The sequence below is a fragment of the Malus domestica genome, chromosome 14, assembly GCF_042453785.1.
Source record: "Malus domestica chromosome 14, GDT2T_hap1".
NCBI classification, from domain to species: Eukaryota; Viridiplantae; Streptophyta; class Magnoliopsida; order Rosales; family Rosaceae; genus Malus; species Malus domestica.
Window position 1 is genome coordinate 25394280 of NC_091674.1, and position 17836 is coordinate 25412115.

Sequence of the window (17836 nt, forward strand, 5' to 3'; positions counted from 1 at the left end):
TTACCCAAGCAATTGCTTGGGTCTGGATCCCCTTGTTTCACACGCAAGCCTTTCACATGACATACTCATGATTGGTCCTGTTGCATGCGTTTAATGTCGGACAAAGTTTAGCCATAACAAAATTCTTTGAGATACAAAGTTGCAATTTGTCCCCTCACCATATCAATCAATGCATGCATATGTGACGTTCTCTTTCTTCATCTTTTTTTGAAATGATGATAATGGATTAGGAGCTGCATATAAGGCTTGATTTTCGGACATAATAGTAAATGTTCGTGGCTGGAATTTCCGTTGGGGAAGTCTCCTAGTCGACGAGCACACAACTCCCCGAGAGGTTGACGCCGGTTGATGCTTTCTGTCGGGCTTCTGCTTTACTGGCGGGCTTGTCGGACAAGGCTGAAAGAGAAGGACAGAGTTAACTTTGAAAGATGCCTTTGTGGGGCCTTAGGTATAGGCCTTGAGGCTCACAATCAAGATTAACTTTTAAGTGCTCAGGCATGCCACTGCCATCTTTAGCATGGCAGATGTAAAATAGATGTTGAATTTTAGTTGTACATATACCCGAGAGGCTGTGTTAGTTATGACAGGTGCCTTTGTGGGGCCTTAGGTGTAGGCCTTGAGGCTTCCGATCAAGAACTAACCCAGTACTCGAATATACGATGTCTGTTTTATTGTTTGCAGAAGTGTTATAACCATTATACTCCTGATTATCCGAGCCCGCATAGCAGAATGAACCCAAATAGGTGCCTTGTAGGGCCTTAGATATAGGCCTTGAGGCTTCCCATCAGAATTCCTTATATACTCAAACGTTATACTATAATCATAATATAATAGAAATAAAACTAAGAGATAGGTCGATTACTTGCACCCCAAGTAACTTCGGACTTCTTGTTATCAAAGCTTGTCGTGGATGGGTTAAGTCTACCTAAGGTTCTTTTTTATGCCTTGAGGCCAAGGACTTTTGAATGATCAATCTTACATGCCCGAGAGCGTAGAACTTAGATCTGGTTTGAACTGTGAAGACATATTCAAATCGGATTCAAGAACTGAAAGAGTCTTTTAATCGTCATCTTACTAGAAATAACTTGAATACAACTGGAAGTATACAACATATTGCTAGGCTAATGAATGAAAAGACAAAAACAAAGAGGGTCGGGCAAGGCTGATCGTCTTGCAACTTCCTATCTTTGTGGTTTATCAAAGGGTTTGAGAGCTTTAGAAAGGGGGGTAGGGAGATGAGTTTACAGAAAGAAATCGATACTACAGCAAGCTTAGGACAAGGTAGCAGAGTTATTACAAAGGCTTTTGGTAAGGGTTTATCCCGAAAGGGATGAAGGCTTGGGCTGACTATAGCTTTCGTTTGATGGCAAATCTGGCTTTGAGCAGAGTTTGTGCTTGTATTTGTTTGTTTGATTGAGTGTCCTTATCTCTGATTTCTCTTTCTTCTTTTATAGACACTTCGGCTTGGCCTCCTGTAGCAGTAATCTTGCCCAAATGCAGCTTGAAGGGTAGTGACTCATCAGCTATTTACTTGTACTGCCACTGTAAAGTGCTTTTGGGCTGATTAGCTGGCTGGTCTATACCACTTGGTCTCTAGGCAGGTGAGCAAGTGGTGCAAATGATCTGCACCTAGTCGGGAAAGGCCTTTTCTGCCTTCTGGGCTTTGGCTGGGCTTCGGGCTTTTCCCCTTTCCAGACCTCCTTTTGGGGCAACTCCTTCTTGAGCCCAAAATTCAAGTTTTAACCCAAACAGTGCCCCCTTCAATCAATATTCAGGCTGGAATTCCAGGCACCAATATTGATTGAATAGCTGCATGCGCCAGGACCCTTGTTCTTGGAACTTGTGTCTTCTAGTTGAGATTAACGCAACCTGGAGTCTCTTGATCTTCTCACGACTCTTGAACTACCTTCTGATATTCTATAAATTTCGGCTCAAATTATCTTCAACCTCATCTGTCATCAACCTTGAGCGTTTCTGCCTCCTTGGTTTTCTTCCCAAAACTGTGAAATGAGCTTTTCAGGATTCAAGTGGGGTTTTCTAAAACTTCCTTTTCGTAAGAAAAAGAGTTTTCATCAGATAACTACCATCTCCAACACCTTTGGTCAAACACCCCGCTATCCCCAACACCCTTGGTTAGGCGGTTTCCTTATAAAGGCTTGCCTTCTTGCTCGCTGCTATGATAAGTCAGGCTTTACCATCATGTATGGTGATGACTCTGCCTGAGGATCTTCTACCAAGCTCATTTTGGCCGCACAACCTGATCACCTGATCAGATTCTATCCATAAAGACATCGGAAAACCAGCTGAGACACCATTGCATCCAGAAGGAATCGAACGTAGCACATTAGAATTGAATCTGTTGTAAATTTCACCAATTTGTCGAAATGAAATAAACATTATTTTAGCAGCTTTGTGTCTTTGTGTCTTTGTGTCTTCTTGAATGATTGATGAACATACACTATACTTTGGTATCCCGAAGCCTGCTTTACTTTGCATCATCTTCAATATAACAATCTCTAACATCCCATAATATAGGACAATACTTTTTCAAGAATTTAACATTGATGGGATGTTTCTGCCAATTTCCTTCGAGGTCCGCCAAGTAGTATCCTCCTTTGTCTAATACTCGACTAATCATGAAAGGACCTTCCCATGTCGGGTTCCATTTTCCGAAGCCCCTAAGTTGAGCTCCTAGAGGAAGGACTGTTTTCCACACCAAATCTCCTTCCTTGAAAGACTTTATCTTCACCTTTTTCTTATAAGCTCGGGCAACAGCTTTCTTCCCTTCCTGAATCTGGTTCAAGGCTTCAATTCGGGCTACATCTAAGTCTTCAATCCCTTGACACATGGCTTCGATATACTCTTCACTGTGTAACCCAAACTGATTTTGAATTCTGACAGAACTTACATTGATCTCCATGGAAAGCACTGCATCTTGCCCGAAAGTGCATAAGGAGTTGTCCCTGTTCTTGCCCTCTTGGAAGTTCTGTATGCCCACAAAGTATTCCCCAGCTTTTCATGCCACATTTCCAGACTATCTATCACCATTCTTTTGATAATGTTTACCAAAATATTGTTATTGGATTCTGCCTGGCCATTTGACTGTGGATAGTAAGAACTGGATTGGATCATCTTTATTTTGTATTTGCTTGCAAACTCTTCAACTTCTTTTGAAATAAAAGATGGCCCACGATCCGTTACTATGATTTCGGGCACCCCAAATCTATACAGAATCTTGGTCTCGAAATTTTATTTTACTGCAGCTGAGGTTATGGATTTTACGGCCGAGGCCTCTACCCATTTGGTGAAGTAATCCATTGCTACAATTATGAAAATGTGCCCCTTGCTAGAAGCTGGATAGATCTGCCCGATGAAGTCAATTGCCCATCCTCTGAAGGGCCAAGGCTTGACCACTGGATTTAAAGGTACTGAGGGTACATGTTGGAGAGGACCGTGCCTTTGACATTCTTCACAGCCTCGGACATATGACTTGCAATCTCTTTCCATATCGGGCCAGAAATAACCATACCTTCTAAGTAACCACCTCATCTTCGTTCCAGCCTGATGTGCTTCGCAAACTCCTTCATGTACTTCGGCCATTACTCTCATAGATTCCTCTTGGCCTAAGCATTTCAATAATAACATGTCTGGAGTTTTCCTTAGCAGGTCATTTGCCCATAAAACATACTTAGTTACTTGCTGTCTATTCTTCTTGCTTGTAGGTGAATAGGGATCTTTTAAATGATGGACGATGGGCGACCTCCAATCTTCTATCTCAGTTTCTAGAACCATTACATCCAGACTAAATCCTCTTTCCAAGATAGAAGGAAGGTTTCTTCTTTAAATCTCGACATCCAACCCATATTTTCTTTCCTGTATTGGCATGCCTGAGGCTAATTGTGCCATCTCATTGGCCGCTAGGTTGGATCTTCTGGGAATATGATTAACTGATATCTCAGAATCCCAATAACTCAGCAATTACGTGGCCACCAAGTAATACCCCGTCATGGTAATATGTCTGCACTTGAACTTCCCATTTAGCTAGTTTATTACTAACTCTGAATTGCCAAAGACCTCTACCTCCATTGCCTCCAGATCCATCAAGATTTCCAAACCAATTATTAAGGCCTCATACTCTGCCCGATTATTGGTGTTCCCTTGGTAATCTAGGAGAAATGAGTAATAATGATACACCCCTTGAGGGTTGATAATTACAATCCCAGCTCCTGAAGCCTCTGAGTGTAGGAATCATCAAAATATAGCTTCCAAGGAGTAATCCATAGACCAGTTACTCTTCTTATCTCTTGCTGGACCCACTCATCTTTGCACGAGATACCTTTGCTTGGCGGGATCAAAACACTAGTAACTTCCAGGGTTCCCGGGATATTGATTATCTCATCTTGAGACTCTTGATGCTCCGCCAAGAAGTCAGCAATTGCTTGGCCTTTAACTGCCATTTGGGGTACATACTGAAAGATGAATTCTGATAATGCTAGAATCCACTTCCCAATCCTTCCTGTTAGCATTGGCTTTGACAACATGTACTTTATCACATCTGTCTTGGCGATGATGTGCACGTGACAAGGTAACATGTAATGCCTCAGCTTACTGGCAGTAAAATACAGAGCTAAGCACAATCTCTCTACTGGGGAATATCTTGTTTCTACCTCGGTCAGAATTCTACTGAGGTAGTACACCGCCTGCTCCTTCCTGCCTTCATTGTTTTGAGCTAGCAAACTCCCGATTGATTTCTCTGAAGCAGAAATATACAGCTTTAAGGGTTTTCCCCTTTGAGGTGGCACCAATACTGGTGGAGAAGTGATGCGAGAATTACTTGACACACAAATTAAACCCTCTTTTTGACAGTTGTAGTATAGTTGTAAGTAGGGTATCGTTCTAGGCCGGGGATTAGGAGGGATTGCTAATCTATTCTAAATTAATTTAAAAATATTAAATAAGACTCAAGGACACAAAACTAGGCGAAAAAACTCTAATAACTCGAAACACACTTAAAATGACTCAAAATAATGAAAACAATTAAATTAAACACTAGGAACTGAAATGGACGGAAATTAAATTAAAAGACTAACAATAAAGAAAACTAACTAAATAATATAATTTAATAATGGATGGGTGTTTGGTTTTGATGAAAAGTAAATTAAACTTAATTAAATTACAGAATTGACAAAAACATAAAATTAAGGTAAAAGGATAGATGACGGACTAGCTAGAGGGTTCTTCTCCACACATGACACATATGCAACCTAAATTGATTTTTCAGTTGTTCTTTCAATAAATTGTAAATCTCAACGCCCCAAATTAACCGTGAATTGCACTAATTAACCCTCAGTTTTTCCACAAGTTATTGGGTTGGATGATTGCATACGACAACCCAAAACATTCCCTACAAGTTCCCTACATGAATTGCATAATAGAGATACAAGCAAGAATCATTAAGTTCTATGAAAAACATAAGCATTGACGAGGCACTCGTTACTATGATTTGCATGAAACTTATGCCAAGAATTTACTTAACGTGATTGTGACTAGCAACCTTTACTACTTGTGAATATAAGTTCATAACGATTAGGTGAAATTCACTTATATTCTAGCATCAAATTCATGCATGTAAATTAAGTATGCATCCTTAATCGACATACAAAAATAAGTTATAAATCAAGCAGTTAAGCAAATTAAATCACAACTCATAAATCACAACTGAAGGTAATCAATTCATATTACAAATATATTCATGGCTTTGAATTAACCTCTAGCCAAAATAAATTAGTTACACATTATTAAAACAAAAATAAAACATAAGTTTGGAAAGATTTAACCGACAGATAAGGCAGCTTGCTGATTCTCTTCTTCTCCTCCCCGAGGCTCACACTGCTTCTGCCCTCAGTCCCCCTGACTTCCTTCCGTGCTGCTCCCCGCGCTTTTGCTCTCAGCTGCCAAGGCAGCCTTTCACGCTGCCAGCTATCCTCACCTCCCTGTACGTGTCACTTCTCTCCCCCTGCGTCTCTGCGAGCTGCCCAAAGGGCAGCCCCTCTCTTTTCTCCGCTTTCTGCACGCCCCCCCTTTCTTATGCTGCCTTCTCCTCGTTATATCCCGCACCTTCTTTTTATTTTTTATTCCATCCCATTTTCTTTTCTGACCTGTTCTCCATTTGTCAAGATAGCCCACTTCTTCTGTGTCTCCCGCACTCCTCTCTTTCTTTTATTCTCACGCTGCCAACCCCACTATGCAGTGCTTTCTCCTTTTTCCCGCAAGTCTGCCCGTATGCCTTTGACCTCTCTCCAATCTTTATTTTTCTACCTCCGCACTTCTCAGTGCTCTCTCTCCACTCTGGTTTATATTCCATCTTTTATTTTCTTATTCTTTCCACCAGCCCCTTTCCACTCTGTCCGTGCCCTCTCATTCTTTTACAAAACATTCAAACATCATTATTATTATTTATTTATTATTATATATATTTTTTTAATTTTATTTAAAGGCTGATCTACACAGACAGTTTTGACGAATTTATTACATAAAATTTCACTTGTTCTATTTTTATTTTCTTTGCATAACAAATCCTATAAACACAAAAATAACGTAAATAGCTCAAAAATATAAGGAACTAACTAAGAAAAGACGAGTGAATTCGAAGTAAAAATATATATAAATATGATCCGATCAAGAAGTCAAATAGGCTTTAATGCTGTCGAAAGCCTTTTGGTGTGGTGGTCCCCATTCAAAATTTTCTTTATCCTTCAGTCTTAGCAAATGAGTTAGCGGCTGGATCTTGCTTGCTAAATTGGCAATGAATCTTCTCAAGAAATTAATTTTGCCTAGCAGCTTCTGAAGTTGCACTTTGTTAGTGGGTGAAGGCGACTCCATTATTGCTCGAGATTTGTTTTTTCCACTTCTACACCTCTTTGATGAACCAGAAATCCCAAGAAGTTGCCTGCTCTTACTCCAAACGCGCATTTCTTTGGATTCATCTTCAATTTGTGGATCCTCATTCTTGTTAATGCTTGCCTGAGGTCTACCAGATGTTGCTCTTCTGTTTTGGATTTCACCACAATGTCATCAATATACACCTCCATGTTATGGCCAATCAGATCATGAAAGATGGCATTCATTGCCCTTTGGTAGGTCACACCAGCGTTCTTGAGCCCGAATGGCATGACCAGATATTCATATGCCCCCACATGCCCAGGACACCTAAAAGCTGTTTTATGTATATCCTCCGGAGCCATCTTTATCTAATTATACCTGGCATTTCCATCCATAAAAGATAAGACTTTGTGTTTTGCTACTGCATCTATGCATAGATCTGCCATAGGCATGGGATACTCATCTTTTGGTGTAGCGCCATTAATATTTCTGTAATCAACATAACATCGTACTGCTTTTGTTATGGCCTTTAAAATGGGTACAATGTTGGCTAACCACTCTACATATTTGGCTGGCCTGATAAATCCAGCTTTTACTAGCCTCTCAAATTCTTCTTTGACTTTTTCTTCTATCTCCTTTGACATCCTTCGCGGTGCTTGCTTAACAGGTTTATATCCCTCCTTGATGGGCATTCTGTGTTCCACCAAGGTTGAATCTAAACCTGGCATCTCAGTATAATGCCAAGCAAAACAATCTTTAAATTCTTGCAAAAGACAGATAATCTTTGCCCGATCATTAGTCTCTAATAAACCACTGATTTGTATTGGTCTTGGATCTTCCTCTGTCCCTAGATCAATAACTTCTAGAGGATCCTGAACTTCTGGTGATGGCTTATCAGGTTCTGCACACAAAAATTCGACTAACTCTAAGCTCTCGGCCAAGCTGTCTGGCCCATCTAGGTCATATATGCACTCGGCCATTTGGATGGCCTTCTCCAATTCTTCTCTACAAGATTCCTTCATGCTTTCATCCTGGCTGGTTGAAGCTCCTAGCTGCCAATCCTACTCTTCTTTGTCTAAGAGCTCCATTTCTTGCTTTCTTCATTTCCCATACACCAACAGTCTTTTGATCAGGGACCTGACTGCCATTACGTGACCCTTCCTCTTTTGTTCTGTCATTGATGGTGTAGGGGTGTTGGGACGATACAAGGTCTATCCCACTCTTCTCTAGTAATGAGCATTCCTTGTTCTAGAAACTTTTGGGCCGTCACCTTGGTAGGGCGACCGTTCTTATCTGCTCCTGAACATTTCAGAATTCCTACACCTTGGGAGCAGCCTCTCCATAAATGGGGGTAAGGCTAGCCGACATTCACCTCTCCCAGACCCTGCGTAAAGCGGGAGCCTTGTGCACTGGGTACGACCGACCTACGTTGGGATTGTAGAAACTTGCTTCAGCAACATTGGCTGTGGGAAGAAATGGCTGTGATTCGGCCTCTACCATCTCCTAAAAGCCTGGTCCCTCCGTTCCTGCCTCATGATAAACAGCCACTTGCTGATGAAGAGTGGAGGGTATGGCAAGACTTTGGTGGATCCAATCCCTTCCAAGTAAGGCTCCATAGGTGGAAGTGCAATCTACCACAAAGAATGCCAGCATGATCTGTTTAAACCCCAAATCCACTTCTAAAGGCAATATCCCATGAGTCTTGGTGATGGCGCCCGAGAAGCTTGAAATTGTGAGGTCTGTAGGAATAAGATCTTATGTGCCTCTCCCCAAATTTTTCATTTGCTTGGCCAGTAGTACATTAACAGCCTCTCCTCCATCAATTAAAATCCTTTTGAAGGGCACCCCTTCCAAATGAGCTGTAACATATATGGGCTTAAAATGATTAGCAAGCGAAATGTTCGGGCGGCTGAACACCATTTTGTCTGTATAGATCCTTAAAGGACCATCCTTGGATGCTTCAGATGATTAAGCTTTTCCTGATTCTCCCTCTTCAGCTATCTCCACATTGACATGGGCCATCATTGGCTCAGTTGTTATGTAGTCACCTTCCATAGTGGCGGGCTGATTAGGTTTGGCACCAAACATGGCGGATAGCACATACGCCATGTTGATATGAAAATTGCTATACTCTGGCAGTTCTTCCTTCTTGCTCCCAATCTGATCCATGAACTCGTCTAACCAAGCCATCGTATATGCTGGAAGCAGTGGTTCTAGTGCCCCCTCATGTTGATTCATGCCTGAACATGGTGTTTGCTTTGGAACCTCACCGAAAGGATCCACTAATGATAGAGAAGGTGGTTTTCTTTCAGGCGAAACAGTTCCAAAGCAACTAGGCTCTGTCTTCCATTCCGGAGTTGGCACCATGATCATATCTTCTTGAGCTCTCTTCAAGATCCTATATTTCCCAGGATGTAGGCTTTGTGGTACATGGTCTCCCTTGCCTTCTGTCTTGCTATTAGCCTTTTCCACCTCTTTTTTACTCCTCCAGCGGAACTGACTACTTCCCTCAGATGACGTTTTTTTCTAACTTTTAATTCTTGGATGCTTCAGACGTCGCAGGGGTCTTTAAGGAGTTCATGTAGGCTTTGTGTTGCCTTTGGACCCTTCTGACCATGGAGGCTCCCATTTGTTTAACGGGCTGTCCATTTTTCCCAACCATGTACCATTTTCGCCCGAGGCGGGTAGGGTTATCTTTTTTGACAGGATTTGTTATCCTATCATTCCTCTTGACTTATCTTCCCATATGACCGTACTGAGAACGCTCTATACCCCTCTCTTTCGGCTTTTTGGCATCTTTATTTTCTGCCTCCTTAGAAACTTTATGATTGCCAAATATCTCTGATAAAGCTCTCGGTTGGGAATCGCCTCCTAACCGCTGAAGAACACTTCGGGAGGTATCTCTTCCTGCGGTCCGTCCGACTTTTTCACGAGCCTCATTTCTTTCTTCTTCTTTTTTCCTCCTGATTAGCTCATGATCCATGAGGACTCCTGCGGGTAGTATTTCGAGCTCACACTCGCATTGGCATTTACTGCACAGAACCATCCCTTTGATTATGGCTGCTTTTGGATGTTCGGGCAATTTGATCACTCCTTTTATAGATCTATCAGCCAGTCTTCCTTTTTTTACTTCCCTTGTGACCTTTTCTTTTCCCTTCTCAGCCCATGCAATACTGATCATATTTACTGGGGCCTCTGAGAAGGGATCCGCAGGTTTGTCCATCACTGCTTCCTCTGGCTGGTTGGTTTTAAATCTCCTTTTCTCCCTATCATCTTTTTCCCCAAGTTGAGGTAAAGATGTTGACATGTGTCGTGCTGTGATTAGCCTTCTGGTTGGAGGGAAACTCTTATGCTTCGGCAGGGGTGCCTCAGCATGAACCCCTCAGTGGATCCTTGAAGGTATGAAGTTGACCGGTACTTGACAATTTCGGGATTTGTATGTAAAACTGCAACAATCTTGAGACAATTTTAATACTCAAGATCAACACACAAATGCAAATGAACCCACCAGAAACAACGACAAGCCAGTAATTGCAGAATCAACAGTCTTATGAATACGAAACAAGAAACCCCCAAATCTTAGGGTTACAGATTTCAGAGAATCGTAAACAATGCACAGATCAAAAACGTTGAGCAGAAAGAAATGAAAGAATCAACAAAACCTGATGCTTGAAGGTGATCAAGAACCCAACAATTCAATTGACGAAAAAACCATCAACAAATCACTGACAATCCAGTACGACTAGTAAGCAAAAAACCAATACGCAACCGAAGAAGGCGAAAAACTAATGACCGGAGATGTCACCAACTACCGATCACAAACGGAGATGAGTAGTGAAAGCATGAAGGATCGTCAACCGAAGGCGTGAGCCACTCTCGGCAAAGATACCTGACAACAATGTAATTGAGAGCTAAGTAAACAAGCGAGAGAAAGTAGAGAGGGAAAGTTTGCTAAAACTAAATATTCTCCTTCATTCAACTTGTGTAGAATAATTACAACAGTTGGTATTTATACATTAGTAAAACACCTCTCTACTAACTAACTAAGACCACTACCAATAATACATAAACACTTGTCATAATCCTATGCAATCATAATCTCATCAACTCTATCCACACCCTCTTACAGAAGTTACCATTTTGTATGTAAATTCTCCACCTTTTTCATGTTCTAGTTGTTGGGTTTATTGTAATTCTTATAATGTGGGTTGTTCTTGTTGTTGATGTTAACTTACCATTTTGTATGTAAATTCTCCACTTTTTTTCATGTTGTAATTTTTAGGTTTGTTTTATTTAATGTTTTTAGTGTTTTCTAATGTGGATTGTTCTTGTTGTTGATGTTGATCAGCGGAGGAGTACTGCCACTCGGATGCAGGGTGACAGTGAAGATTACGAGTTGAAGCAAATGAGGGATATGGCTGCTGCCAAAAAGAGATGGGAAGCTCTGGTATGTTGCTCGATTCCTACGAAATTCGAAGACAGAAAAACAAAACGACTTTTTGTGTAAATTGTGTTTAAGTGAGCTACTTAATGGGAATTTGAGAAAAGAAAGTAAAATTCTTTTAGTTCAACTATTTTGTTTTTAGAGGTTGTATAATTTGTTCTGCGCATGCTAAATTTGAAAATATTGTCTGATAGCAGGTATGTCAGAAAAACCTTTTCTGGGTTCAAGGAGGTAGAGGCTGCTGAAGAAGAGGTAGTCTTGGTTTTAGTGTTTAGATATTCTTTTTTGCATATTTTCTTTTTCGGTGCTTTTGTTGTGAACCAAACTGAAAAAGTCTGTTAATGTAGTGAGTCTCATCTTATGTGGGAGCAGGATCTTGCCAGAGAAGGCCCTCTGCCATTTAAGTTTGCTGGAATTGGTGGGCTTTTAGAATTCCTTGGGTAACTATCTGGTCTTGCTCACTTTTCGTTATCATTGGTAACTACGTCGTAGTGATGCACACCGAACTTTTATTTCTGATGCATATTAGAATACAATTTGAAGACAGTTCTTATACAGATTTATCAGAAAGTACATTTATTTCTGCCCTGCTGCAGCTGCCAAAGAAGGTTGGAGTTACCGATTAGTGTTCTCTGCCCGGCTGGTACTTATTATCTTCAACATGTTTACAAAACGGCCTGCTTTTTAGTCACCTAACTTTCAAGCATCTAATTTCAATTTGAACGATTTTTTTGGCACAGGTCAGAGTCATTCTCCTTGCCGATACCTTGTTTCTTGGTGCTCAGCAATTTGGACATTATCTTCAGGATACAAGGTCACTCTGAGGTTAAACACTTGTGCTTGAAGTACTTGATTGTATATCAAGATACAACATTTTGCAGTACTGGTTCACCAGAAATAATAGATTTTCCAAGGATAACAATTTTGGAAGCCACAGTGCCTCAGAAAGAAGCTTGTATCCTCCATATCAACCATATATCACTCCGTTCTCATTAGGGTTCCATGCTTTTCAATGAAGTGGATCTATTCATTGAAAAGCATGACTGAGCCAGCAAATTTTGTAAGGCAGTTATGCCTTGTAAAACAAGTTCTAGCCTAGTACTAGTTGTTTTTCCTCTCGTAATGGTTTTATGGCCTAGCAATGTATACGTCCTGTGAATTCTACTATTAATTATTTTCTTTTATGAATCAATATAGATTGCACAGAACTTGAATAAATTCTTATGCATGCCGCGGCAAGCAGGGAACCATCTTGTTCTTCCTTGCATTGCCTTTAAAGCTGTGCTCTCAACTGCATAAATTATGGAACCACTTACTATGTAGATTTTGATTTTACCCTTGTGAAGCTATGAAATTATAATTGTTCTTTGAAACCAACCTTGACATTGCATTTAGACACCAATCAGGGTAAAGGAGGGGAAAACGGGAAGGAAAATCATGTCTCATAGAGAAAAAAGGCAAGTACAATTTATTCCATTTACTTTAGGAGTCTGCATCTGAGATATTGGCTAAAGACAATGCGTGAATCTTCTTGTCTCTTATATGAAATCAGAGGCAGTTGGATGATACATAGATTATCATGTTGTTTATTTATGATTTCTTGTCTCAGGGAAACCGTGGTCTGGCGACAACAAACAGATTGGCTATCCTGTGCATTGTGATACCAAAAACTTCTGCCAGGTCCAAATCTTTAGATGTAGTACCCGGAGGAAGCGCCCAATCAAAGCTATGCAGAAGTTGAGCTAGAGCAAGCTCAGTGGTTGCTGTTCCAAACGTAATAGCTGGACAAATTCTTCTACCAGCCCCAAAAGGTAAAAGCTCATAATGCTGCCCCTTGAAGTCTATAGTGCTACCTATGAATCTTTCTGGTTCAAACGTTTCTGGATTTTCCCAAGATTCTGGGTCCCTCCCTATTGCCCAGGCATTGACAAAAATTCTTGTTTTGGCTGGAATATCATACCCATCAATGCTTACATCTTCCATGGATTCTCTAGGGAGTAGTACTGGAGCAGGTGGATGCAATCTAAATATCTCTTTGATGACAGCTTTCAGGTAGTCCAGCTGAGGCAGATCACTCTCTAACACGACCCTTCTTTCTCCAACAATTCCTCGTACTTCTGCTTGCGCTCTTCCCAGTACTTTGGGGTTCATCAAAAGCTCTGCCATTCCCCAATCAAGGGTGATGAAAGTTGTGTCAGTTCCTGCAGCAAACATGTCCTGCAGCAGCAGCAGTTCCTATTGTTAGCTTCTTTGCAAACAGCTAAGTGGAATTCATATTTAAAGTAATAAGGGATATCTCGGCTATTGAATATATATTTAAGCAACCATGAGTCTACACCGACCAAGATAATAGCCTTGACATTATCCATGGTGAGAGGTATTTCAGCAGATTCACTTTTCTGTATGTCAAGTAAAACATCTACGAGATCCTTGTGCTTCTCTTTTTCTCTGTTGGGATTGAGATGATCAGTCACCATCTGGTCGAAAAGTTCATCAAAGCGCCGGAAGGTCTCTTGAAGTCTCGATTTCATTCCTGTTAAGCTGTGTATGAACTCCATGGAAGGGAAGAAATCTCCAATAGAAAATCCTCCAAGCAATTCCTGGTATTCCTCGAGCATCTTTTGGAACCCATGCCGATCATAGTCTCCACCTTCTGAAAAACCCCTTCCAAATGCTACTCGACAGAGAACATCATTTGCATACAATCCAAGTATCTTGCTCAGATTGGTGGTGCCGGGATAAGATTCTGCAACCCGACAAACCAGACGAGCAACTTCTTCTTCTCTAACATGGCTATAAGATTGCACACGTTTGGCACTTAGTAGCTCAAGTATGCAAATTTTACGGATATGCCTCCAATAAGCGCTGTAAGGGGAGAAGGCAACATCTGTACAATTATAGAAGAGGTGTTTGGCAGAAAAGATTTGTGGACGGCTTGATAGCGCAAGGTCATGGGTTTTCAGTACTTCCTTGGCTACTCTAGCCGATGAAACCACCACAGTAGGGACCTCACCAAGTTGTAAGTAAATTAGTGGACCATACTTCTCTGCCAAGCCGCAAAGAGATATGTGAGGTTTGTTTCTGAGCTGGTGAAGGTTACCGATGACAGGCAGCTTCGGAGGGCTTGGTGGAAGTTTGAGTTTTCTTTTCCCTGACTTATCCTTAAAGAAAAACTTGAGCAACAATATGAGGAAACTGAATGCAAGAAGCAAAGAGGGTTCCTTTAGCAATTGAAGAAGAGCCATTGGAAACCAAAATTCAGTGCCTCGGAGTTTTTCTTTAGCTTCTGGTATGGCCCCCCTGTTGCAGTAATCAATTTAAATAGACGGACACTTGCTTTTGGTGGCACTAGCACCTAGTAGTCATCAATCGGCAAGGAAGCCACCTCAATTATTTTGTACCATTCATATTTTCCACCTTGTTTTCTAACAAATATGCCAAAAAAATCCTTATCTTCTTTTCTGTTTGCAGTGATAGTTACGGATGGTGATACAATGTGGTCCTGAAAGTAAGCATGCCTCTAGCAATGACGTAACAGTTAGTACTTATCATAATCTCAGTACAGGAACATACTAATTACCACACGCATATGGAATGGTAACGGGGAAACAAAGTATTCCACAGGGCAACTTCTCTCAGGAAATACCGGCTTCTGTGATAGTGTGAGATTTGAATGATTCAGCATTCATCGATATAGTCACATCAAAATAAATACATTTGGTGTGCAATAGTGTAACGACCCATCCCTAAATATTACGGTTCTTATAATTTTAAAATGTGAATTTACAAAAATACCCATCGAGGTAAAAACGTTGACTTTTGTTGACCGCTATGTCATGTCACGTAAAATCTGTTTTCTTGTCATATCCTTGTAGTACTCATTGCTATGAGCGTGTGGGTGCAAGCGAATCGGATTTGGAGTTACGGTGAATATTTTACAGAATTTCTAAGTTGAGGGGCAAAATAGTCAATTCACTGTTCTAGATTTTGGGGTGGGATATTTGTCTTATTTTATTATTTTCTGATGACCCGTAGGGCCCACACCCCACGTCTTCCCTATGTCCTTCCCTCCCTCAAGCTCTGGGACACTCTTGAACTCTCCCTCACCTTTCTTTTCTGCAACTCTCTCCTTCTTCATTCTTGAGCACGACACACACACACACATGCAAACAAACAACAACAACAATGACCTCATCACCATCACTCTTTTTTCCCTCAAATTCACTCAGCTCCCTCTCTCTTCATCTAGCTTCTCTTTGTACAAGGGAGCACATCGACAACACCTCGCCATACTCCCGCAAGCTTCTTGAATCTTTGACCAAGGTAAACCCCTGGAACCCCATAGATTGTGTTTAGTATTGGATTAAGGTAGTTTAGGAGTTAATCATGCGTGTGGATGCAGAAAACACTTCGGGAGAAACTTTCTCCAGTTTCCCGCGAGGACCCGTGCCTTCCAAGCCATTTTCCGGCAAACTCCTTCCACTATCGAGGAAACCAAAGGTATATTCCGACGCCTTGTTTCTCAGGTTTCATTTTGATATATTAGATTGCTATTTTTAGTTAAGATTTGAGGTTGATCGGAGCTTGAGAAGCTTCGGCTTTCTTCTTCATGGAATCCAACCTGAAATTGGGTCGACTCGACCCACAACCCAATCTGCACTCAACCATTGTCTAGGCCCAATCCCTTAACCTAGTAACCCAGGCCCTAAAACCCTTGGCCCATTAACCCTAACTCGGCCTAACCTAGCAAACCCGGTCCAACCCTTCAAACCCAAGCCCAGATTCGACCGAATTCGACCCGACCCGAGCCAGAACCCAGTTTCCACGGTTGGCACGTGGGTCCGCTACCCTTCAGCCAACTTTCCGGCGACCCAACTCGGTGCGTGGCATGTGGGGTGGCACGTGACCATCGGGCCGCCGTCCCGTGGCGGCGAGTGCGGCAGCGCGTAAGGGAACTCGAAGTCCTTCATTAGGTTTTTCGACGTGCCGAATCCAAATCCGCTGTTCGTTTTCCCAAATTCTATCGTTTTAGCAGAGTTTTACTAAATGGCCGTTATATGTGATTAGGTGCATCGATGGGAAGTGACTTTATCTTCGCTAACTCAAGCGGCTCCCGGGCAACAAAATATCTGTAAGTGGACCCTTTCTTAATTGCATGTTTTTATAAAATATTAGGTTTGCATGCATTTCATATTTCATGATTCGAATATGTTTCCTATTATGTTTTATGGATTTCTATATTTATGGTTTACGGAGAATTTATGATTTATTTTAATTGCTTTTATAAAATATTTATGATTTATCGAATTTACATTTTTCTAAAGGTTATGGAATATTGGGTTTTCGTTTATGAAATTCTATGGATTACAAATATGATTTATTTTATGGATTTATGAATATGAGTTATCATGGATTTATGAGATGAGGCTTTAAGCTTTTGAGCTCCAAAGTTGATATGAGATTTTTGAGGCATGTTTTCGGTGCTTATTTAGCGGGTTATCATACAACACATCCACACAACACGGGTATGTAAACGTCTATGGCCATATGACACAATTGAGGATATTTATGATATACCCTCAGCTTTATTGGCGAAACTAGTGTCGTACAACTTCACCTTCAGGTGATGGATAGGTATTGCCTTCGGGCGACTATGATACCCCTAGAGAGTACAATATTGGTGAGATTTATGGATTTGCCTTCGGGTGACGATAGCACCATTAATGAGCATTGTTTTACGAACGATTTCATGGCATGCTAGAGTTTTCAGAAAACTTACTATATGCAGTACTATATGTGTTTTCAAAACAGGGGGTTAGTATGTTTAGAAAGAAATCGGTTTTCGTATTATTAGTATTACTATAAATCTATGGTCCCCTCACCTTTTCTATTTTTGCGCCCCCTCAGGAATTAGAATTGAGGCATATAGTACCGGCGTTAGGGCAATTCCGCATAGGGATCTTCAAGTCTTCTTAAGGTAGGACCCATTCCTTTGTTCATACCTTTTTATAATAATTCTTTCATAGTATTCTTGAGTAGTTGTATGCTCTAAACACGGTTCTACATTAATGTATCTCTTCCTGATTACTTATTTTAGTTGTATGCATGTTTTAAATGGCTTCACCACCCTCGGGTGTTGGCCAACATGTGCCTATCCTGATATTTGGGGATATTGGGATCGGGGCATGTCAACTAAGGGATATTGGGATTGGGGGATGTCAACTAGCGCACGTTCTCTCTATATGATCTAAGACTTGGTTTACAATGCGAGTTCAAAGTTCTTAGTCCATTAATTGTCCTTTCTGGTAGAGACACTTAGCGTACACGAGATGACAATCAAGGTTCGGAATAATGAATACTGTGTGATGTTCGTCCCACCCTAGATGCAGCCAATTTGTGTCAACAAGGGAGCTTTCCCTTTTACACATAAACTGTAAGTGGTTTCTTAAATTCTTTCTGTTACACCATTTTCAATTACAAATGCAACGCTTTCATTCAGTAAAAGGAAGA

The 17836-nt window shown here is 41.0% G+C and overlaps 2 protein-coding genes and 2 long non-coding RNA genes across 12 annotated transcripts; 2 read left to right on the forward strand and 2 right to left on the reverse strand.

Moving 5' to 3' along the window:
- Window positions 1-2184: 2184 nt before the first annotated feature.
- On the reverse strand, window positions 2185-3600 carry LOC139191248 (uncharacterized). Its single transcript, XM_070811826.1, has 3 exons — window positions 3298-3600; window positions 2490-2986; window positions 2185-2356 (listed from the first exon to the last, which is right to left on the reverse strand). The coding sequence occupies exons 1-3, from the start codon at window positions 3598-3600 to the stop codon at window positions 2185-2187; spliced, it is 972 nt and encodes a 323-aa protein (XP_070667927.1).
- Window positions 3601-11030: 7430 nt separating this feature from the next.
- Window positions 11031-12787, forward strand: LOC103413659 (uncharacterized). Of its 9 annotated transcripts, none has more exons than XR_011575311.1 (7): window positions 11031-11123; window positions 11231-11329; window positions 11521-11578; window positions 11674-11766; window positions 11885-11969; window positions 12067-12281; window positions 12722-12787. It is a non-coding gene; the product is annotated as an uncharacterized lncRNA (long non-coding RNA). The 9 variants fall into 9 exon arrangements; XR_011575308.1 differs by having other exon boundaries at window positions 11524-11578; XR_011575310.1 differs by lacking the exon at window positions 11031-11123 and having other exon boundaries at window positions 11126-11329; window positions 11923-11969.
- Window positions 12752-14804, reverse strand: LOC103449927 (cytochrome P450 71AP13). The gene is made up of 2 exons (XM_008389254.4): window positions 13669-14804; window positions 12752-13543 (listed from the first exon to the last, which is right to left on the reverse strand). Exons 1-2 carry the CDS (start codon window positions 14569-14571, stop codon window positions 12932-12934), a joined length of 1515 nt encoding a protein of 504 aa, XP_008387476.2. The 5' UTR covers window positions 14572-14804; the 3' UTR covers window positions 12752-12931.
- On the forward strand, window positions 14475-15156 carry LOC139191311 (uncharacterized). The gene is made up of 2 exons (XR_011575315.1): window positions 14475-14615; window positions 14798-15156. It is a non-coding gene; the product is annotated as an uncharacterized lncRNA (long non-coding RNA).
- The last annotated feature ends 2680 nt before the right edge of the window (window positions 15157-17836 follow it).